Below are 25,006 nucleotides of genomic sequence, written 5' to 3'. Positions count from 1 at the left end.
TTATAATATATAGGTTAATATAAAACTTATGAACTTTAATTTTTATTTTAAAAAGTTATACAGAGTATATGTTTAGTCTTGAAGACTAATACTATGGCGATATCGGAAGTTTGGTTATAAATAAGACATAGAGTGAGCCAGGATGCTCAAAGCAATAAAGAGAATATTCAAATATTTCTAACAGTGGGGATGAATGCGCCAGCGCAGTATATTCAATCTACTGGACCACGATGATTTTAAATATATCCTGTAAAGGATAGGTGTTCATATTATTTGGTCCATCCTCTGTAGCAAAGTAAAACTGCGAAAATAGAGAACTATCGTTAACAAAGTTTATTTTCAGAAGTAATGACTTTCTGCTTTCTTCATTTTATTTCCCAAGGATAAAGTTCAGAATCCAATATCAACTAATGAACTAGCGCTATTCGATAAACAGGTGCATTTGTCACTATTAGCGCTAACGAGTTTTTCTTCCCGGTTCCCCTTTGGCCGCCTGACGAAGTAAAGCGGCCACGACAACCATGAAATATTATACGGTATATCAGATTTCGGCAAAAATGCCCGGCTCAGGCTCAAAACTTCCCCATTACGATGCAATCAGTTCAGAATTTCATAATACCGTACACGATATTAGAATACTAATTAGCTATAAGGCGGAATCTTTCTGAAAACTTTCCCAAGAAAAAGAACGCTATCTCGAGAGCTTCTCGAAGCACAATAGATCGGAAGATCTCTCTCGTTATATCAGATAATGAATATACTGACAACAAAGCCAGGTTAATAATAACAATGGCCCCGTCATTATGTGGTTTAGTTTTTGGATCTTATATTCGTAAATTTTGAGAACAATATTGTATTATAAGAAAATGTTTTAAAAACAGTCCAATGTTTTTTTGAACTCTAAAATAACGATCTTAATGAGCAGATATATTTGAGTTTAGAATATTGTTTTTATTACTCTTCGTGATTCCACAATCTGCCCTAATGGCAATAAGTATTTCTTATTGTCTATATTATATATACATGGCATGTAGAAAATCACTTCATTAAGCAATCTTCTGTTTAAAATATTATCTTAATTAATTAGTCTTATTCTTCTAAAGCTTGTTCTAAAGTCTACATATGTCCAGTAATCAGATCAGGTGGTGTTAAACGATTTAGTTTACGCACTTCACTATCACGTCGCATATTTAGCTGATTAGCGAGTACATTGGGATGCACCGACACTCTTTCGAAGCACTTCACACAAACACGTTGAATTACACTCGTTATAGGTTCTAGAGGAATATCGCGTTCTATCACTTTATTTGAAATATAGTACGGAGCATCAACAATGGCACGCAACACCTTTTTTTGTAACCGTTGAATGACGGATATATTAGATCTGTTAGCGGTACCCCATATTTGGATTCCATATGACCAAATGGGCTTAAGTATAGACTCATACAGCAATACCTTGTTATCTAATGATAACTTGGATTTGCGCCTGATGATCCAATATATTTGATACAGTTTAAGTCCAAGTTGTTTCCTTTTAGAGATTATGTGTTTCTTCCAGGGTTGTCGTCGATCTAAGTGCATACCAATATATTTAACATGCTCTGCTTCGGGGAGTTGATGATGATTAATATTCACTGGTGGACATGTTCTTCTACGCAGGGTAAACGTTACATGCGTGGATTTTGTTTCATTTTCTTTAATGCGCCTTGTCTTCAACCATAATTGTATTTGCTCCAGGTGGGTTTGTAGGTTTGTTCATGCTGTGACTGGATCTTCATGGAATGCTAAGATTGCTGTGTCGTCTGCGTATGTTGCCAGAGTAGTTATTTTTGTGGTGGACAGATCGGCCGTATACAGAAGATACAGTACTGAACCCAGTACACTACCTTGTGGAACTCCTGAATATATGGGGTTTAATTCGGTATGTTCATGGCATTGATTTTCAATAAAATGTCTATCAGTGAGATAGGACTTTAGTAACTCATAGTCCGGATGAGGGAGAAGTTTATTTAGTTTAACCTGCAAGCCCGTATGCCATACTTTGTCAAAAGATTGAGATTTGTCTAGAAAAGCGGCCAAACAATATCTTTTGGCATTTAGGTCATTGTTTATTTTGCTTACAAATCTATGCACTTGTTCTATAGTCCCATGTTTATTGCGAAAGCCAAACTGATGTTCTGGAATAATTTTTCTTTTTTCTATTATATAGTTTAGCTTCTTTATGTATAATTTCTCGAAAACTTTCGAGATTTTCGGTAATAAACTTATAGGACGGTAGGAGGTCACATCTTCTGGTATTTTTCCTGGTTTAAGAATCATTAATATTTTAGCTACTTTCCAGATATTAGGGAAGTAATTAATTCGTAGCATAGCATTAAATATAAATGTTAATAGTTTTATACCCTTTTCTGGTAGTTCTTTTAAAGTTTTACCAGTAATTAAATCATAAGCTTTTTTAATATTAATCTCTCTCATTATTGTTTGTTTAACTTTTTTGACCGTTAATTTCTCGTGCGGCAAGTCCATTTGAAATGGCGAATCTAGAAAGCTAGTAAATTTATTTTCCTCATCTTTATGCAGCTGTGACTGGAAGGGTTTAAAAACATCTTTTAAGTGTTTTGAGAAAATGCCGGCCTTCTCTTTATTGCTTCTAACCCAATTATTTTCGTTTGTTTTAATATGTGGGTTGTGCTGCTGGGATCTCCTAAGCAAAATAAAAATTATATGATGTGATTGTCTTCTAATTGCTGTGATAGTAGCGGGTTCGAATCCCGCTGGATTATTTAAATGTACTAGTGATCGCCTTTTATTTCTTGTGGTGGAATTTCGACCAAAATTTATTATGTTAATCATGTTTCTCTTATAATAGACTAAAGGGAATAACTTAAAAATCATATGTAAATATTACTACAACTTGTTTTGACAATATTTTCAATATAAGATCAGAAATTTATTGGATATATACTTAATTACAGTACCAATTGTCTGACTTTTTTTGAGTCTAAGCTTAAGAGATATGGTGAGTCCCTTATAATGACTATAATATTAAAGCAATTTATTTTAGATTAAAGGAACATTTACATTTTTTTGATCAAAATATGTTGATGTGAATGGAAATTGTATACCTTATTTAAAAAATATTAGTTAAAAAAAGTGTATGTTAGAGGTTGTTAGAAGTTGCCAGAGTATTGAAAAAAAAATGGAAGTTACTTTAATAGGTTTCCATAAAGAGTGTTAGAAAATTTTGCAGAAAAAATAAAATTGTAATTCATAGTCAATTAAATAATTAAAACATTTTTATTATAGTTTTGGTAATGAATAATTATTAGGATACCTTTTATATTTTGGAATTTTATATGATGAACTCATGAAATGTTGAATGACACGAAAGAACTCGACTGAATATGTTGAAATAAATAATAAAAATGAATTGATGTCTTAGTATACACGGCAAATGAATAACCTTTGTCACTGAAAATCATATATCGAGTTTTGGAACATCTACTTGATGGCGTATTCGTAATATCGTGCTGAAAGGACACTTTGTAATCTACTTTTTGCTATTTGTCAGGAAGAAATTTTTACGTTAACGATCTCTTTCCTCGTACACTTAGTTATTATTAAATAATATCAGATAATGTTCAACATTAATAATTTTCTTCTTTGCTCTTTGCTCAAATTTTCTTAAAAAAAAGTCTTTGACCAAAATTTCAAAAAGATCCCAAAATAGAGTAAATGGCAGAACCATAACCTTGCCAGCTGATCTGTGACATGTTGATGAAAAAATCCTCTTTTTCTCTTCTCTGTTTAAACAACTCCAATCATCAACACGTTATTGAATCCTAAAGTTATCTGTGCATCTTTGAAAAAACATCACCAGTAGTCATAAAATTTTGACATGCACTCTTTGAAAGCTAAATTAGATTAGGTTATATATCGATAATATATTTAAAAGAAAACCATTTTAATAGATAATTAATGGTGACTAGTAATTTTGATATCAAATCCCGAAATATAAAAAGCAACACCGGTATCATTTTTATCGAGATATCTAAACAATCTCATAAGATCGATGATGTAGAATAAGTAGGTTCTTACCGACAAAAAGATTTTAAAAATCCACAAAATGATTTTGAATGACCGTTAATTGAAATTGAATGAAACAGCAGACACTCTAAAGATATCAACTGATCGTGTACATCATATCATTCAGTAACGTTTGGGCATGAGAAACCTCTGTGCAAAGTGGGTGTCGCGTAAGTTTACTTTTGACAAAAACAACGACGGTTTGATGATTCAGAGCAGTGCTCTAAGATGATCAAGCCTAATAATCTCGAGTTTTTGCATCGATATTTGACAATGGATGAAACATGGCTCCATCATTTCACTCCGAAGTCCAATCGACATCTGAGTGGACTACACACGATGAAACCGCTCTAAAGCGTGGGAAAACGCAAGAGTCGGCTGGCAAAGTTATGGCGTCTATCTTTTGGGATGCGCATGGAATAATTTTCATTGACTACCTTGAGATAGAAAATACCATCAACAGCGACCCTTACATAGGGTTATTAGATCGTTTAGATGAAGAACGAAATCGCCGAAAAACGGCTGCATTTGAAGAAATAGAAAGTGCTGCTTCACCAAAAAAATGCACCCTGTCACAAGTCAGGGATATTGATGACAAAAGTCCATGAATTGGGCTTTGATTTGCTTCCTCATCCACCATATTTTCCATATCTAGCCCCCAGCGACTATTTCCTGATCTCAGATCTCAAAAGAATGCTCGCTGGGAAGCAATTTTCGTCAAGTGAAGACGTGATCGCCGAAAGGACAAATCGTACTACAAAAATGGTATCGAAAAGTTGGAGGGTCGCTATAGTCAGTGTATCACCTCTTGAATAGTATTCCCTGTTGAATAAAAAAAGTAATTTTGCCAAAAAATGTGTTTTACTATGGTAGGCCGGGGACTTTTCAGTTGACCTGTTAAATCCTCGTTGGTTAAAAGGAGACTTTAAAATATTTAAAGAAATCCGAAATTTGAAAAGCCTCTCCTATGGTAAAAATATGGTTTAATATTTTTTAAAATAATTGTATAATTAATGTTTGGTTAGGTATACTATTTTTGTAATAGATATCGAGACAATGCCATCAGTTCGAAGCTGGAGAACAAACGCATTTTAAAATAAACATCAGACTTAATTAATTAATGTCTTCGATTGGGACCGTTTTAATGAATCCCTTCAAAAATAATCATGGGCATCTGCAAACAGTCCGCCGATCGATCCACCACCGAAAACATTGACGACCGTCAGGGAGTTTTTTAATTAATGAAAGGGTATTCGGTCCCCTAGATAACCGGCCCACATCCCCCGGTCCCCTATCCCCGCCCCGCCCCTCGCTCGGCCTCGACTTTAGGGTGAAATTTGATTTCAAGTGGGAATCGAGTGACAGGATCGGACCTGAAATTTATAAAATCGATATTTCTTATCACTCGACCGACGGTTGTTGGTGTCGAAATTAAAAACAAGTTCCCGTTTAATTTAGAGTCGAAAGGGAAGGGCTGTGCCGGTCCGTCCGGGACGAGGGGGAGGGGAAGTAACTGGTATAATTGACGGGCGGTCCTTTGTACAACATCGAGGACAGTTTTAATAGGGATGGGACGCGTATTATCGTTCGCTGGATCTTTTTGATGAATTGGCGGATGCGCAATACTATATTAGATGATTTTAACGAGGAAAAAATCGTGGCGACACATCTGCATTACTCATTTACGTCTGAGTTAATCCAGTTCTTTGAAATAACAGTTTTCCAACCGTATTTTTTGTGTAATTTGAATAGATCTGCTGCAATAGTCCATTAAACACTTTTAGAGACTTACTCCATGATGCAGTAGTACTCAATACTACTCCATCATATCCTAATTATTCGCTTTACATTTCATTATTTAAAAGTGGTTATAATGGCGTCAATTACAAATAGCGACAGGAAAGTTTAAAAATGTTGTTTAATTTTAAGTTTATCAAAATTTTAATATTTTTTTTGTATAGATAAGGGGCTTATTTATTGGAACATTTAGTTATTTTGTAATATTTATGACAAGAGAAAATAATTATGACTTGAGACAACGTGATGCCTCGTATTGTATGAATGTCTGTATCAATCGAAAGCCTGTGCGAAGTTAGACCTGGTATAAACCTTATGGAGGACCTTATGGACTCTTATGGAGGCTACAACCATAAACTTCAACAAGGTACGAGATCGTGAGATATCCGAGCATTTTTCAGAACCGGTAAAGCACGTATTCTATCCGCCTGGGAAGTTCCTAGCTGGAAGAGACTTTCCCTTCCTAAAATTCTAAACCAATCGGCATGCAGAAAAGGGTTCCATGAACCAGCCTTCTCAGGCATCACTAAGAACACAAAGAAGGGGCTTCAGCGATAAAATACGATGCAGTGAAAGAATAATCATAATTAAAAAGGAAAAAAAGTCAATAACAATAATCAAGAACAGAAACAGAATAGCTAATTTTCCAGAAGCAGATCAATCATAATAGAGTCACAACTGAATCGTGCTTTTTCGTCAACAGTACAATTTTAATATTAGTAAGTTGTTTCAATTTATTTCATAATTCTTTTCACCACCCTATATATCGATTTCATATCATTTCTATTTTGCTTCATTCATTTTTTATATCATTCAGTTAAATAAATAAATAAATTCTATTTTATTTTCATTGTTTTACCTTCTTAACACTCAACACAATCAATTGCAAGAATAGTTGGACAAGAATTCGACTCACTCATACACGACCTTCATATTGCTGGACAATTGATTAATATACTGTTTCCAAAAGTATTGCTGTATATATGGTGGTATCAGCAAGGTCCACCACATCTAGCGTACTCACCAGATATAGGGATTTTTTATTACCACTTGTTCAGATTGATGCAGCATGGCTTGTTGGGCATAAGATTTTGAAATGGCGAAAAAGTATTGGGGATACCCATGTCAACTTTAATTTAACAATCTCAAATATAAAATCCACAAAATTGTCGATTCATTTTATCATCAGAAATATATTAGTTAACAATTTATATATTGTTTTTATTAACAATAACGTACGATTATTTATGAATTCGTTTTTTCGAGTAAATTTAAGACATTTCTATAAAAATTCGAGCAGAAATAATATCTTTTTAGGAAATAGTAAATATTTTGAAATCTCTATTCCGTTTGACAGTTCTAATTTAATGATTTACGAAGTAACCTGATTGTTTATTCACCAAAATAGATTGTAGACTGCAACAAATAAATTAATATACTAAAACAATCATAATATATCTTCCGATGAGGAAGAATAATATATGATTATATTTAATTTATTTAGCCAATTCTCAGGTGGCAACTGTATTGGCCGAGTCTCGAAATATAAAATGCAACCGCTGCAAGTTTTAAAAGATTTTTTAATGTGAAACTTTACTATGGAAAATCGGTGCAATGTATTTCATGCAAAGTATCGTCATCAGTCATCGATAGCCGTTCTTTTTCTTACTTTTTAGACATTTTGTGGATTCCATCTTCAAAAAAAGATATATTTCTTAAGAGGCTATCGACGAATAGACCTATTTTTTGGTATCTTCATAAGAAATAAAGCGCTACTACTACAGGCCATGATCCATATGCCATCAGTGAGGCTTTAAATGTACTTGTAATGTGCGATTTAATACACAGTGACACTATCTGTTTTAAATCCTTTGAAATAAATTTATAGGCCTGATATTTATAACAAAGCTCTGTCGTTGGTAAGTTATGGCGAGCTTATATGTCTTGGTCAACCAGAAAATTGATGATGTAAGATTGCCCAGACTGAACTGTAGTTTGGCACTTTAATGGAAAATGTCGATCATTTTACATATAGAAAGGTTTATAGAAGTTCTTAAATAGCTTTCTGCATTTCCGTTATTTTTTAATTTACAGATTCCAATTAAATTTTTTGATAAAGATTTTTAAAAACAAAATATTTTTATAAATAATAGACACCTTTTATTTTGAATCACAAACGGAATTTTGTGAAAAAGTGCTTTCGAAACGGCATTTCCGGTCAATTCGTGATGTGGTCATATTTGGCATTCTTTTGTATATTTCTTATCGCATATAAACGTTTGGAAACAGTATATTAATCAATTGTTCAGCTATATGAAGGTCGTGTATGAGTGAGTTGAATTCTTGTCCAACTATTTTTGCAATTGATTGTGTTGAGTGTTAAGAAGGTAAAACAATGAAAATAAAATAGAATTTCTTTATTTATTTAACTGAATGATATAAAAATGAATGAAGCAAAATAGAAATGATATAAAATCGATAGGCACTAGGCACCCCTAGACACTACTTTTAAAAAATAATATGATGTAATTTTAATTGTGAAAAAATTTCAATTAACAGAAAACTTTTTTACTTATTAAAGCTTATTTACAGAAAACTATTTTTAGTCTATACCAATATTTTTGATCGACTTGGCAAATGTTATTTTATAATTCTTCGAATACCCAAATTATAATTAAAAATAACACCCTGCCTCGTTATTTAACAATGAAAGGGTTGCTTTGTTTGAAATTATGTCGATGCAGGAGTCATAAAGTACATTGGTAATTAAAAGCGCATTTCCTAACAGGGAAAATGAAATTGTATATATAAGCTAAGATGCATTACTTTTCTTGTTAAATTGGAGTACCGTTAAATTTTATGCATATTTGCTGATTGATTAAACATAACCATGAATCACGTTTAATGTTTTCCTGAATGGAATCCCAACTCCATTTAATTTCATTCATTATACATTCATTTTAAGTTGACGTATACCATTTAAAAATCCCCAGCTGTCACTCAGCTTAACAATGATGTTTAAATGAAAGCTGAAATTGTTTTTGTCCGTTTTTTACCCTTTGGAATGTTTTGCTCCATCTGGCGTCGATATCGACAGCTATTATTTGATCCTTTTTGAATTATTTATCAAGTGAGCTAATGATAACGCGTGTAATTCATTATTTCGAATTAAAAGGCACAAAAAATACTTAATATTATATAAATATAGGTAAATATCTACATATGAATCGGCTTATGTATATTTCCTTTCCTTATATTTTTTGTGTATTTTTTGTGTATACATTTAAATGAAATACGTTCTAATCAAGCAATCTGGAATAGGCGTCAGGTCAACTAGTCTAGCCCACGAGCTGCCAGCCACTTCTATATGATATATAGTTCGTCGATTTTATTGTATGTAAATTAACAACAGATGCGTAATTTTTAAAATAAAAATCTGACAACGCTGTAACACAAAATCACTGCAGTCAATTTTAAATCGCAAGAAAGATCCTCACATTTTCATTTGAAACAATAGAAATCGGAAAGTAAGTGTATTAAAACATTATTAAACGAATTTTAGAAATTTAAGTTTAATTATATTTCACTAAAGTGCTAATTGTTGTTTAAGTGTTATATTCGGTTATTCCCGTGGGAAACATTATCTGAACTATTAAAAAAGTGTCATGCCAAGTTTGGATAATAAACGATTAAAAATAATGTCATTATCTTTTACAGAAAAGAAAACTAAATTTTATACCTCTTGTAGAGTTAACGTGTCCACTGTTTGTTCTTGCTTAAGGACTGATAGCAATTGATGGCTTTGAAGACATAGTATATTATTGTACTATATGAGTTATCTGCAAGAGTGAGATCGAACAGTGTAATAAAATAAAGAACAATGCAATTTCAAACAATCGAACAAAAACAAAACAATTAATGTTATAAGATTATTGTTTGAACCTTATTCCAGTTATCTTGATTATTTACTTAATTGACCTAAATTTTGATAAATCAATAGTTAATTTAATATTTGCATATACATTCCCTTATTATACATTTCTAAATAGTAAAATATAAATTGCCTAATTTTTTCTTTATTGTTTTAATACATTTGTAAAGCCAAATATCTGTTTCAAATTTGTTATTATTGTTATTATTATTTGTATAAAACAGGAAATTTAATGTATAGATTTGTGTTACATTTCATATTTATATTGATAGCATAAGAAAGCATAAGAAAATGCATTTGTTGCCTTATATTGAAAATACTGTGATAACAAATTTTAGTAACATATTATTTTTCCCTTGTCCTTTCTCTTAAGTGTTCCCCTTGTTTTGTAATGAGAGAAACATAATTAACTTAATAAATTATGGACGAATTTCGACCACAGTGAGATCACTAGTGTAAATAAAAATGATAATGTGTCATAATGATAATTCGATCTAAAATATCTTAAAACACTGTTTGCAATATGGTTTATATAAAATATAAGAATATTTTTCCTAAATGTATATAGGAAAGCCTAAAAATATGAAGATATATGTTCGCGAGGGATTTTGGCGGGAAAAATCCCTATCAAAAGAAGATTACTTCTGTCGTAAACTTTATATTTTGACTCGGAATATACAGTAATTCTTAAATGGTTTTACTGGCTATTTTTTTTCGGTAGAAAAAATTAAAACTTCTGTTTACAAAAATTATTTTACGTTTGTTTAATATAATTTTTTATGCTTATTTCTAACGCAAAGTAGAAGATAATGCTGCTGTCGGCAAAGAACATTTATATTTTTTATATAAGTCCAAAAATATCTTATTTAAAAATATTATTGTAGCGTGAGTGTCAGTGTTTATTGTATGTTTATTGATTTAGTATCATAGACACTAGCCACCTCAAACTTTTGCAGTTTTTTTTTGCATTATAGCAGATCAATATTGGGCATTACCCAGCCTGTTTACCTGTATTAGATTTTAAACTTTTGTTTCTTATGAAAAACACATAAGACTTGTTAACAATATTCACATAATTGGGGTTGCATATGTACACGAACTTTTTTACTTACGTAGAGTGCAGTGACGTCCATTCCATCCTTGCGAGCATACGCATGTTCCGTTCTTACACTGGCCGTGTTCCTGACATCTGGAGTCGCATGGTAGCTGTTCACAACGTGGACCTGTCCAGCCTGGGTCGCAGTGACACTTTCCCAATTCACAATGGCCATGATCTCCGCAATCCAAGTTGCATAAGGCTGAATAATAAGAAAACATGTTACAGTAAAGGTGCCTAGTACATCTATATATTCTATATATCCCCAGGTATTATGACTAAATATTGACACATTTCTGTTTATTAAATATAACGTTATTGGAAGGTTCCAAATGAACTCTCTCATTTACTAAAATATTTCTGTTTAAATGCATTGAAATGAAACACTCGTTCTCCAAGCTATAAGCGAAATTTAAGAAACAACATCAATATGTCAACATCAGATATGACATGAAGCACAATATTTAATTAGTATAGGAATTGTCTGTGGATGTTTTCATTATTTTTAATATTTATAGCTGTTTTCCCCCACCTGTTCATTATTGAGAAATTTTTCACAACGAAGAAGTTTGTTTCAAGTTTGTAGATAGAAAATGATATGAGTAAATCCTAATCTGGAGATAATATTAAAGTTGAGAAAGCATTAGTGAAGGAAATTGTAATTTATTTAGCTTGTTCTTTCAATTCCAATACCCTCATAACAATGTTTGATTCCTTTTCATGCAAACTTTGACTATCACATATTATTGCAGGCCTTGAATGCAAATGAAAATTTATATTGAAATTGAATTGAAAATTAAAAAGCGATTCACGTGATTAACATGTTTAACTTAATATTGGTCTCTATTATATGATTTAGCATAACTGTGGAACTGTGCTATCATATATCGTATTATTCTAAATGAAAGAATGAACTTTTTCATGAAATTATATATTTATATATCCTTAGAAAGATTTGATATTTTAAATCAAAGTATGACAAATACATCAATATTTCTTCCTTTTACTGAGGATATATTATATGCATTCACTATTGGTGGTGGATGAAATCTTAAATTGAATTGGTCATCAGTTGGTTCTTGAAAAATATCATTTATAATTACAACGTATGAATAGAAAGGTCAACAATGAATATCTTAATTCAATAAACTTTTCTAATACCTATATTATTTAGTGTGCTGATTTCTAAAATAGCAATAAAAAAGTCGCCATAAAAATAACTCGTTAAATTCTTACATTTACATTAATATATCATTATGAAAAAGCGTATTATTATACACGAGAAATAATTATTTTTTTCCATATGTAACTTATTAGATCAATATGTCAATATACAAGCTATGGCTGGATACCGTGTGGAGGTGTAGAAGTTCTCCAAATACATCTTGGTTAACAAAAAGTATTAAAAAAGTATCTATGTTGCATATAAGTAGAACTGCAAAACAAGATATCAACATTCCTCCAAAAAATATATAAACAAAAACTTTAGTATTCCTCAAAAGATTATTCTTGGATATCATTTAAACATTTTCTGACTCAGATTTCGGCAATGTATCAGCATCTATGTATAGTGATAAATTTCATCGCTGCTAGTTTGATATATAAGTTCAAAAATCCACTTTTTCACTTCACACTTGTTTCAACGTCCAAAAAATACATAAAATTAAGGTAAATTAGTTTAGAAAGTTTTAAAACCACTTAAGTTTTTTTTTGTCGGTCAGTGTTGTATGTGATGATATGGTTTTAATATAGCAAAACTATATCACACTTTTTTCTATAGTGGAGTATTCAAAACCATTATTCAGACTAACCATTAATTCGTAATAATTACTATATTTTGCCACTCTGCGTTTGATCAATTTGGCCTACTAATTATTATTGAAGGAGAATAGAAAGCCTCTTTCGCCCAGACATATTGTGATACTTCAATAACAAGGAAGGTTTATAATTGAAATATAATTTAAGATAACAATATAAACTATATTGCTGCTGTTTAATAGGAAAAAAGATGAAAAAGAAAAATGAAGGTACTGTAAGGTACTGAACGTTTTTTATTTATATGTTTAATTGGCAATTGTCTTTTTAGTTGTTCTGTCATTTTAATAACGGTATGAATACTGACTAAGGCATTATTATTTAAATATCTCTGACTAACCATTAATTTGTAATAATGACAATATATGATTTTGTTACTCAGCATTTGATCAATTTGGCCTTTTAATTATCATTAAAGGAGAAAAGAAAGCTTACCAAAAATGAAATAAAAATTATATTCTTCTGAACATTAAAATTTAAGTATATGATGATATAGTTTACCAGTTTTTATATTGCCATAAGGTTCAAGTTTCAAGCCCGTAAAGTACTGAACGTTATAATGAATTTAATAATAACAATATATGGTCTTTGTCGACGTCAACGTGTCGACGTTTGGTCAATTTATCCTTTTAATAATTATTTATACATTAATTTTAAAGAAGAAAAGAAAGCCACTTACGCCAAGATATATTATGATTCTTTAATAAGAATGAAGCTTTATAATTAAAATATAAATTAAGGAAACAATATAAACTAGATTGTTATCGTTTTATATAAAAAAGCTAGAAGGAATGATATCTCAAAAGATCAACAAAAAATTAACGATATACTAAACAAATAAAATTGGTTATCTGGAAAGTTTTTATCATGTCTTTAAAAATCTTTTCATGAATAATTCGCTTGAACTGATGAATCAATAACTCATTATATCTTCATCTTTTCCAGACGAGACCCGCTCCATTCGACAAAATAATTCGCCGCGTTTTCATTACGCGACGTTTTGATGTAAAACAAAATTTCGAAATAAGTTTCCAGCGAAACGGGGGGAGTGTAATTAAAACTACAGATTAGACTAACTTACATCTTATATATATAGCCGCAAACCCTTTTCTGGTTCACTGGCCCGTGATAAACTTTAAAAGAGCGCCCGAAAGATAATCGGCCGGGTGGGTTGTTTCAGATATGCGTTTTGTCTTTGACAATAAATTCTAGTTCGCGTTTGATCGTCGCCTACACCGCCGGCATAGAGATTGGCCATTTTTGATGGTCCCGATGACGCGGCGCTTTCCAGAAGTGCTCCAATAAAAGTCAGGTCTTTTTATGCCTCTCTCTGTATCTGTGTTTTAAAACTAGCTTGGCTCTAGCTATATCCCTCTATTGACTATATTATTTTATTCATGTTTAAATTGATAAAGGAAAGTAACTAAATGTGGACTGGTGCTTGAATATGGACTAGAAACATTTTCCAATAACAAACAATTGACGAATAACAAGTTAATTGAAAAGTCCTCGGCCTGACACATAGATGGTGCTACTCGAATTAAATCCATATATTTTTTTAGCTAGCCCTAACCCTCAAAAGATGCGCGTTTAATTTGGCAGCTGTCGGAACATTATTTTGTGAATTATAGCATTTTTAGTGAAGCAACTTTTGTTATTGTGAAAAAAAAATGTATAAAAAGGAATTTGAGTGTTGATAAAATATTGCTTTTTGAAGGGAAAAATACAGTTCAAGCAAAAACTTGGCTTGATGCCCAATTTTCGGACACTGCCCAAGGAAAATCAACCATCAAGGATTGGTATGCTAAGTTTGGACGTGGTGAAATGAGCACCGAAGATGGTGAACGCAGTGGACGCCCAAAAGAGGTTGTTATCGACAAAAACATTTAAAAAATTCACAAGATGATTTTGAATGACCGTAAATTGAAATTGAATAAAATAGCAGACACTCTAAAGATATCAACTGAACGTGGACATCATATCATCCACAAATATTTGGGTATTAGAAAGCTCTGTGCAAAGTGGATGCCGCGCGAGCTCACTTTTCGGATTCGGAACGGTGTTTGAAGATGATCAAGCGTAATAAACTCGAGTTTTTGGCGTTGATATGTGACAACGGATGAAATATGGCTTGACTATTTCACTCCAAAGTCCAATCGACAGTCATCCGAGTGGATTGCATACGATGAACCCAATCCATAGCGTGTGAAAACGCAACAGTCGGCTGGCAAGATTATGGCGTCTGTATTTTAGGATGCGCATGGAATAATTTTCATTGACTACCTTGAAAAAGGAAGGACCATCAACAGCGAGTATTACATAGCGTTATTGGACCGTTTGAAGAACGAAATCGCCGAAAAACGGCCGCATTTGAAAAAAAAAGAAAGTGCTGCTTCATCAGGGCAATGCACCGTGTCATAAGTCAGTGAAAACGATGACAAAAATCCATGAATTGAGCTTCGAAATGCTTCCTCATCCCCCGTGTTCCCCAGATCTGGCCCCCAGCGACTATTTCCTGTATTCAGATCTGAAAAGAATGCTCGCTGGGAAGAAATTTTCGTCGAATGAAGAGGTGATCACCGAAGCTGGGGCCTATTTTGTTTAATGTGTTTTACTATGATAGGGCGGTGCTTTTCAGTTGACTTGTTACATATCGATCTCGCACTGGTCTTGACTGTGAATTAATCTAAGTACGAATGAAATGTAGTATTAAATTAATTTATAATTAAGATTGTACTAGGTATATCTAATAAAGATGTTACCAAAAAAAAGACATAATGGAAAGACGGATCATAAATTTTTTTAAATAATTTATTTATTGATAAAATGTTAACTATTTGCCGTAGTACGGATTCAATACAAAATGTTAGCTACATTTTTACTGGTTATTATTTTAATTATCTATCACCTGACAATAGGAAAAAAAAGGAGAAAAACAAAAACACGTTCCTTTATTTAAAGTGCAATAAAAATATATTTTATGTATATATCTCATTATTATTAATGGCACCGTCATTCATCCTGCTATCTGGAATTGGGCTTTCAACACTTCTTGTAACCGTTTCTAGTTCGAAATGGCTCCCCGAGGATCTATTTTGGGGATCGGTCTCCTTTTTGCACACTCGTACATCCCAAATGATGTATCTTAGCAATTACAGTTTTCACAAAAATCGGCATGGCGAGGAATAGGTTATTTTTTATTCTGTCCCATTTTATATGATTTAAATTTCAATATTTATTGTAAAATTGAATTGGAAATTATTTAAAAAAAGGGGTTGATATTTCTAATACTATAACAGATTTTTTTTGGATAATTTAGGGTGTCCTTTTTATCAAAGAGAGGGAATTAAAGTGAGCTCTATACCACAGTCCTCGGCATTAAGCCTATTGACTGGTGACTGACCAACTCAGAGCCTAGCAGGATTCTGACCTATCCTTTTATTATTTGTATGAAAAGTTTTTTAATATATTCTTAGACATCTAAATCTTAGACGACTAAATGAAAGTCTAAAATGGTAAAACTTGGTAAACCGTTGGACTATGTCACAGTTTTTATTGTTTCCATAACGCTCTAAATGAAAATAGCGTTCGTGATTAAATATTTCGTGATTTAGTCTAGGAAAAACATCCAATGTTCTTTCAGCTAAGTTTCTCTTAAAACAAAATAAATCTCTTTTAAAGCTTACGCTGGTAGAACAGGAATGGAAATGCAAAAATTTCTTCACAATAAATTTCGACTTAAGAATATCCGAAATAGTTTAATTTTTATGTACAATATATCTTAAACTCTAATCACTATTAATTCTTGTTGTTGCCAATTTCGAGATCATTTTAGAAAACATTTAGTCTTAGCTAGTCTACTGTTGTGACTGGAGTGGATCTTAGAATCTTGTCTATGTAAAATTAAAATTACAAGTAAGCGCAAATGTTTGCAGGAATGCTTTATGGTTCTACTTTATGGTGGATTACTCTACTAATATGAGGACTTTCTTGTCCCTTTCAATATGTAAGGATACTGCTGCGCTGTCTCTCAACTGGTAATTTACCTAATGGATGTTTTTTTTTAAAGTGATATGCATTGGAATAAGTGTTTGAATTAAATTGAAAGAAGCAGCTAGGACATCGAGAGAAAATAACTGCTATATTATTTATTTTGTTTGAGATTAATGTTGAAAAATGTTTGTTTATATTCTATGCAGAATATATGGCAACAGAATTGTCCTATTAGAACAGCACATACAAAGCAGACTCCAAAAAGAACTCGATGGGACGGTCCAGTGGTTACATTTCTGGAGTTTGCAGGTCAATCCACAAAAAACCCAGGCCATCTTCTTCCACGAGAAGCGTTTTGCACCAAGCATTTCGCGTCTTAAAATCGAGAACGCCGAAATCCCATGGTCAGAAGAAACTACCTATCTCGGTCTTGTCTTCGATCGTAAGTTTAAGTGGAACTTCGAGATTCAAAGGTCCCTACAGAAAGGTCAAGGTATTGCTAATTTGCTGTTCCCGCTTATCAACCGGGCCAACAGGCTTCCTCTCTCAATAAAATCTCTCCTGTACGGTACATATGGCAAGAGTGCAAAATCCGATATGAACAATCATCCCAGTAACGCCAGTAGCCAAGCTGGGTAAGAGCGGATGTTTGGGATAATCTCTAAGTACTTAGGCTTAATGGCTGGGGACCGTGGTTCAGAACCTACTTTAGACAGTAGGTTCTGTTCAGGTAAACAGTGGGTAAAAAGGAGACTCTAAAATATATCAATAGAGAAATAGACACGACACAACTTCACACTTTTTAGGATAAAATACGTAAATCGCAAAAATGGTAGAAGAAAACAAATAAACGAGTAAACATGAGCATGAATTTTCATTAGTTTTGAACAAATATTTTATTTTATATTGTATTTTTCTTTATATTTGTGCTTTAATGAAATATCTGCAGATATATACAGAAATACGAACACTGGTAAATACCGCTTCGCTGATAAATTAATAAGTACATAATCAATTTGCGAGATTTAATAGAAACAATTAAATCTTTGCCGGGCAACTGCGGCCCGCAATCCAAAGCCCTAGAAATGCGAGACCAGTTCGGACAGACAGTTGTTAATTGAAATACCTATGCATCATATAACCGAAATATGCGGTATAGATCCGTTACCGTTTTACGATTTTCATTTATGAAACGCAAGTCGAAATATATTTTGCAGCAATTCCCAACGTCGAAGCCTCGAATGATACTCGAAAAATACAACGGGCACGAAACAAAAATAACGAAAGTATGCAGTAAACCGTTTCGAATTATGCAAAAATGTATCAATGTTTGATACATTTAATCAGCAGGTTTGTTTTTCAATATTGCGCTTATGTATGTGTTCGTTCGTTTGTTTTTTTTTATTTGAATATAAAATTTGAAAAAAAAATATTTTCTTCATATTTTCAAACTAAAACCATTCAAGAATATACTCTCAAGAGGATTTTTTAAAATTTAAATTATTTTCAGAGATACAGTTGTTATAGTGACGCGGTATCTAAAAATAAAACTTCTGGAAGTCGCTTTTTTCGAGACAGTTGACACGATATATCAAGTTTTACTGAACATATTTACTTGAAATTAGTAGAGGCGACTTCGTGTAAGCCTTCTTTATAAATTTTTTATTCTATCAATGTAAAATTATAACAAAATTTGGATTTGCTGGCTTGGTGGCGCAGTGGTAAAGGCGATAGGACGGTCCTCCTACTGTTGCGATAGCCGCGAATCCTGCTGGGGCATGGTCGCAAATTTATGTTTGAGATTGTTTAAAATTTGTGAATGTTCCAGGAAAGAGTGTAAAATCCTACAAGGAAAATGATCTCGGTCACGCCAGTAACCAGGCTGGGTAAGACCGGATGTCTTCTGGGATGATTTCTAAAGTTGGTCACTCTCCAGCACTCTCCAGTCGGTAGGATTAATGCTGAGGACCGTGGTTCGGAGCCCACGTTAAACTTTAGGCCCACTCCAGATAAACCCATAGTTGGTAAAAGGAGACTTTAATATATATATATATATATATATATATATATATATATATATATATATATATATATATATTTATATATATATATATATATATATATATATATATATATATTTATATATATATATATATATATATATATATATATATATATATATTTATATATATATATATATATATATATATATATATATATATATATATATATATAAAATTAGATTTCAACTATTTTTAAAAAATTCGGAAATGTAAAAAATTGGTAAAAAATTACTCACCTTTTGTAAAACAAAAAATTGCTTATTTTCTTATGATAGAGAGATATATAAAGAAGGGTCACACCAAATCTCAAGTAATTTGGTTCAGTATAACTTAAAATATCAAGGACATATCTCGGAAAAAAAATAGATTACGTTAGATTTCGCGTAAAAAACAACTATATCTCCCAAAATCATTTAAGTTTCGAAAAATCCTCTTAGAAGAAACAGAATAGCCCCTTAATCCATTATTAATATTTTGTTTATATTTCAATTAAACTAATGGTTAACAATGATTGGCTGATGTATTTAGAATTTTTTATTTCTTATATGAACATTATATTTTTTAGTATGTTTTTTTATTTATATTTTGTTCATTTAGTATATTTTGTCGTTTTATGGAAAACAATCGACTGGATCCTCGGGAACTTTCATTTGTTTTCAAAATTTAGAAAGATTGAATTTAATTATTTCTGCTAACTTTAACTTAATAATTACCTTATCAAGACTGTCCTACCATTCACATCAAACTTTACACATTTATATGTTAATTTAGTTTTATTATTACAACAGAGATAAATGTACTAGATTATTTTGGCTATCAGTTCGTAAGAGATACTTTTTAAATTCACTGTCTCAGGCACACTGGAAAATTGAAATCAGATTTTGTAGATTATTTTTGTTACTTTTGTTTTTAATACTTTTACGGAGAAAATATACTTCCCGATACTTTTACATGTATATTTATTCTATTAATTAACATGTGGAGCTTTAGTATGTTTGCTGAATTTTTAAGTTTTATGAGGGATTGCAAGTGAGTACAAATTATATTGATATACTCCTCCTTAATTATTTAGTCGTTTGGATGAAAAATGGATAGATATTAATTTTTAAAGAAAATCTGTTACACACAGTATAGATCTCTAAAATTAATACTAATAGGTTTCTAAAATAATTTGAATAATCGTATCTAATATAATTAACATTAAATACACCTAACGACACAATAATACATTGGTTGATACAATTGATGAAAATTGATGTCTAGAATTGAGCTATTCTGTAATAACGAATATGTATTGTTAAATCATCTTAAATTACTGTTTGTTATTATTATATGTTAACTGAAACTTTGATTATTTAATAGTATTTATAAACTTACGTTGTGAGCAATCTGGACCGGTCCAGTGTCTGTTGCATACACATTTCGCGGTTTCTAAGTCGTATACCCCATGTTCCGAACACGTAGGTAGACATTTGTGCACCTGTTCATCAATGACGTTGCAGTTGGCACCCTTCCAACCTGCTTTGCAGTAGCACTGGCCATGGACGCATGCTCCGTGTTCAGAACAATTTGGATCTTCACAGTCAACTTCATCACAGGACTCTCCTGCAAAAAATATAACATTATATACACAATTTGAATATATGAATATGTCTGAAAAGATTTAAAAGATTAAAAGATTTAATAGAATTAGAATAATGTAAATATATATAAATATGTTCGTTTTTCTAAGCAATGAATAATTGATAACAATAATCAATCCATCAATAACAACACTAATAAGTTAAGTGACATTAATCTTATTAGTACAAGGAAAATAAAAATATTCCTGATGTTTTAAATTAAAGTGGACTACATATATTCCTACTTTATAATAAAGATTGTATATCGGTTTTATAATATAGAATTAAATGAAACCCAAACGGTTTGTGGTTATAGTTAAGAGCACTTTATACTGATGGATGCTTTATTAGTAGAATAGTTATTAAATTATCTAATATTTACCTTATGGATACACTTATGTAGTGTAGTGAAAAGTAGAGAAGATTGAAGAAATAATCATGGCAATTATATTCGATAATTTTGTACAGGTACAAAAATGTATAGGAAAATAGTTGGAACTGATTGTATATTTTCTTACTTAGGATAATTTTGGTAGTGATATGTTAGTAGTTTTAGACAGTGGTCGTGATGTGTCAATGTTCGTAATTCAATCGATTTGTATGGTAGGTAGAGATGATGAAAATTTTGGGAACAGTTCATTCGTCCAATACTAAGCTATCTGAAAGTTCCTTGAGAGTATTTGTTGTGTTTTAATTGTTGTTCAGTAAGTCTTGAATTCAATATCACCAATTTAAAATAAATAAATATTTCTTTGTTACTGGACTAATCAACAATTTGTTGTTGTTCATATAGGTTTCAATACTAGCTTGTATAATAGTAATTTATTCTGTACTGGTAGTTATCTTCTAATTAATTAATGCATTTTCGTATATATTCTCTAATTCCATCCTTTCCTTTTTTACATGTTACTTCCAGAAAAGTTTTGCATCAGGATACATTTCGATATATTTAGCGTTGTTGCTATATGGAATGACAGTATTATTTATCATTATTGATGCTTTTGCGGTCTGACTTTACCTGAAGTGTACATGCACATATTTACATTCGTTAATTTTTATTTTCCAAGTTCCAGTTCAATCAATGCCTGTTGCAATTATCGTGTGGCTTCATGAACAAATGTGGCCATCGTAACCTTTACCATTTGTCGAATAACACATGAATAGGGTAGATAAAGAATTGACCTCAATAAACTTCCTGGTGGTACATCTGTTTTAGCTTATTTTATTATAGAGTAGGCTTTCTCTTGTTTTACTCTAAAACGCTCTGGCTACAATGTGTGATCCAAGGCTTGTACTCCATCTAAGAATATAGCTGAATATACCTCTTTACGTGCATAGGCTTTTTCAATTACATCTGCTATTCTATAAACTCGATAAATATCGAGTTTATCGATAAAAAAGGTTTGTTAACAAATTCAAACTGAGGTGTAGGTATTTGTTTTTTTTTTCTCTCTATAATATGTTTTATCCTTTCCAACAGGAGTTTTTCAAATACCTTAGATATTATTGGTAATAGTAAGATAGAACTATAGTAATAGAACCATTAATGTTAACATACATTTACTGTCTGAAAGTTTTGTCAAATTCTTCAAAATTTTATAAGAATCGATAAAAATTTAAATGACAAAAATAAATTAACAGTTTTCGCCTCCTATATATTTCTTGTCCGAATATTTATAAGGAATAACATTACTTAAATTTACTGAACGCCACCACCATCAAACAGTACTTCTAACCCGATTTTCCCAAATTTAACGGTTTGTCATTCAAATTTAATTAAGCAACAACGCGGACTACAGACATTTAATGATGCGGGGTTAATTAAACTCGTTACCGGAATTAAATCAGAAAGATTCGATGTCATTCAAAGTTTTCGACGACGACGACGAAGGCGACGGTGAGGTTGCCGGTGGCTGCCTCATCATAGCTCATTCTCGGGCCCTGCATCGTGATAATTATTTCGCGTTAGGAGGTTATTATTTTGCTCTAAGAAAGCAATTTGCATCCTCTCCGCGGAACAGGTACAAGTTTCGGTTAAAGTTTCGGGTAATTATCATTGCGAGACAACGCGAGCGGCGAGAAAAATTATTGCGAAGCTGACGGTAGTTTAAAATATATATGTATAGTGGTGGGGACCTTAGTTTCGAACTTTATGGGACGGAAAATGACTTATTCGGGTTTTAATGTTGGTTATGTTCGGTGGTTTCGAGTATTTCTGGATGAGATAATATACAGGAGATGGACAAACTAAAATTAACACCTGTGATATATAAAATTAATAGTCAATTCAAAACAGTGACACACGTGACCAATATGTGCCTGTCAAAAGTTGTAAATTCGTTTTACAGCCATACAATATTTTCCTTCTCATTTTATTCTACTTAAAAAGAGATAGAATGCTGTTAGAGAAGTTAGAAATATTATAATTACGGGTTATAAACCGGCAAATGCTTTGTTCTAACAAATTTTAAATCGCCGAGGTTTTTATTGAAAATATTTTTTACGCATTCCAGCTACACTGAATATTAATAGGTACACAGTCACTAACATATCTCACAAAATATTCAGAGATCAAATATACGAAATGTATAAAAACAGTAAGTAGTTTTTTCAATCGAAACATAATTTAATACAATTATTTCAGAGAAAATTGTTAGCCTGGAAAGTATCCAATAAAAATTATGTATAGCTATTTGAGAGATGTAGAACATCCGTTCATACATTGTTGGTTAATATAGGATTTAAGTGGTGTAAAGATAACCCACGAGGGTTTAATGGAACTTCCAGAGATTGCTTTCAAAAGAATGCAATTTTTAAAAACATATAACAAAATCAAGGAAGAATTATTATATTAATTTATATATTTAAATGAGACATGAATATATCAGAATGGCATATTTGGTCGCTCATGGCAATATTATAATAAATATAGTGTAAGGACAATAAAAGTTGATGGAAAAAGGTAAATGTTGGAATAACTATCGATTAGGTTTTGTTAGTCATAATATTTATTAATAATTCATTGCATATATATATATATATATATATATATATATATATATATATATATATATATATATATATATATATATATATATATATATATATATATATAGTTATATAATATATAGTTCTTCATGCTGGAAACAGGAATGGTTTTATTCTTGGTGCAGAATTAGTGTTTTCTTCTAAGTCCAATGGTACTTGCAGGAACCATTAGTTATTGTTATGTACAATGCACCATATCTACTACTTATATAGGACACTCGTGGAGAAAATCCCAAACAAGTGCATTAACAAAGGCTGCAATTAAGGAATGGCTTAAAGTACATAAAATAAGTTTCGAATTGTTACTCGGTAAATATAAATGAAATATTTAATTGCAATTTATTTAATTTACTTTTTTAGAAATAAGCCTGAGATAAGATATGATTGATTGCTGAATGTTATGGCCACATAGCATTACGTCTTTCTCTCTATCACGGCATTTTTAATCCAATTGAGTTGATATGGGATATTGCAAAGAATTATTACAATAGATATTCAGGTCGTGGAGGTTATGGCTGTATACAGGTAGTAACAAGACAAACTAAGGAGAAATATAGTAATATCATAACAACTTTACAAGGAAACATTACACCGAAAGAAACAAGAACTAAGCGTAAAATATAAATATACTCTCTAATGAAAGTAAAATACATTACTCAGATATACAATTTCTAGTTATTATAATTAGATGGATTAGGCCTTCGGAGGATACCACAACCTAAAAAGGGCCTAGAACTCTACCTATATTGCTATGAAAAAAAGTTTAATGTATATATAATAACACAACTATAACCTATACGCATTTGTGGCTGTATAATAAATTGTAGTTTTAAGTTCTTCGAAAATATATGCATTAGATGTACTATAATGATGAAATAAATTATAATACATAACATTTTTGTTTGATTATTTTATTTATATTAGAATTTTGTTATATGTCACAGCCAAAATGTACTAAAACTCAGAGTTGCAGCGGCAACATTGCGACCTTTCGACAGGTCACGTGTGCCTCTACTGTTTTGAATATATAATATATTATATATTTATTACAGTATATAAGCGTGAATTCAAGTTAATTTTAAAATATTTGCTCTAAAGTTGCTTCAAGAAAAGATAGGTTAACTAAAATACCATATTTTTTTTTACTGAAAATAAAATAAAATTTTCTTATATTTTAATTTTATTCATATCTTAAAAATAATCCTAAAATATTATAACCAATTAATTTATAGCTTTTCTACCCAAAAATTAATAGTATGCCAGAGTTTAGTTTATTTGGTGACAGCAAGATTTTTTTCATGTTTTCCATATACATTACTCAGGAAGAATTGCAATTTTCGCTCATTTTTAGACTTCCTGCTGTAAAGTTGTTTTGATCAAAGACAGGCTTTAACAAAGACGCTATATAAGAATAATATACTCTGCTATTTGTGGAGTTCTATGGATTGTTACTTTTCGAACGCGCTATAGTATGGTTTGACTGAAGATATTCTACTAAAGCTATGCTACTTTAAGATTATGTTTTAGGAAATCCTGATATGACTTCTTTTCTGAA

General features: G+C 31.4%; 1 protein-coding gene across 4 annotated transcripts in view; it reads right to left on the bottom strand.

Moving 5' to 3' along the window:
- Window positions 1-25,006, bottom strand: part of Ten-a (Teneurin-a transmembrane protein) — a 1,091,387-nt gene that overhangs the window by 108,114 nt on the left and 958,267 nt on the right. For all 4 annotated transcript variants that reach the window (XM_076399553.1, XM_076399555.1, XM_076399556.1 and 1 more), the window contains 2 exons: window positions 20,159-20,386; window positions 10,927-11,112 (listed from right to left, as the gene is read on the bottom strand). In XM_076399553.1, the coding sequence (XP_076255668.1) occupies window positions 10,927-11,112; window positions 20,159-20,386 (414 nt within the window). The remainder of the gene's footprint in view (window positions 1-10,926; window positions 11,113-20,158; window positions 20,387-25,006) is intronic.

The sequence above is a fragment of the Rhynchophorus ferrugineus genome, unplaced genomic scaffold, assembly GCF_030347505.1.
Source record: "Rhynchophorus ferrugineus isolate W39M unplaced genomic scaffold, kcgeb_rfMv2 rfM3, whole genome shotgun sequence".
Classification (NCBI taxonomy): Eukaryota; Metazoa; Arthropoda; class Insecta; order Coleoptera; family Curculionidae; genus Rhynchophorus; species Rhynchophorus ferrugineus.
This window is presented reverse-complemented; position numbering and strand designations above follow the sequence as displayed.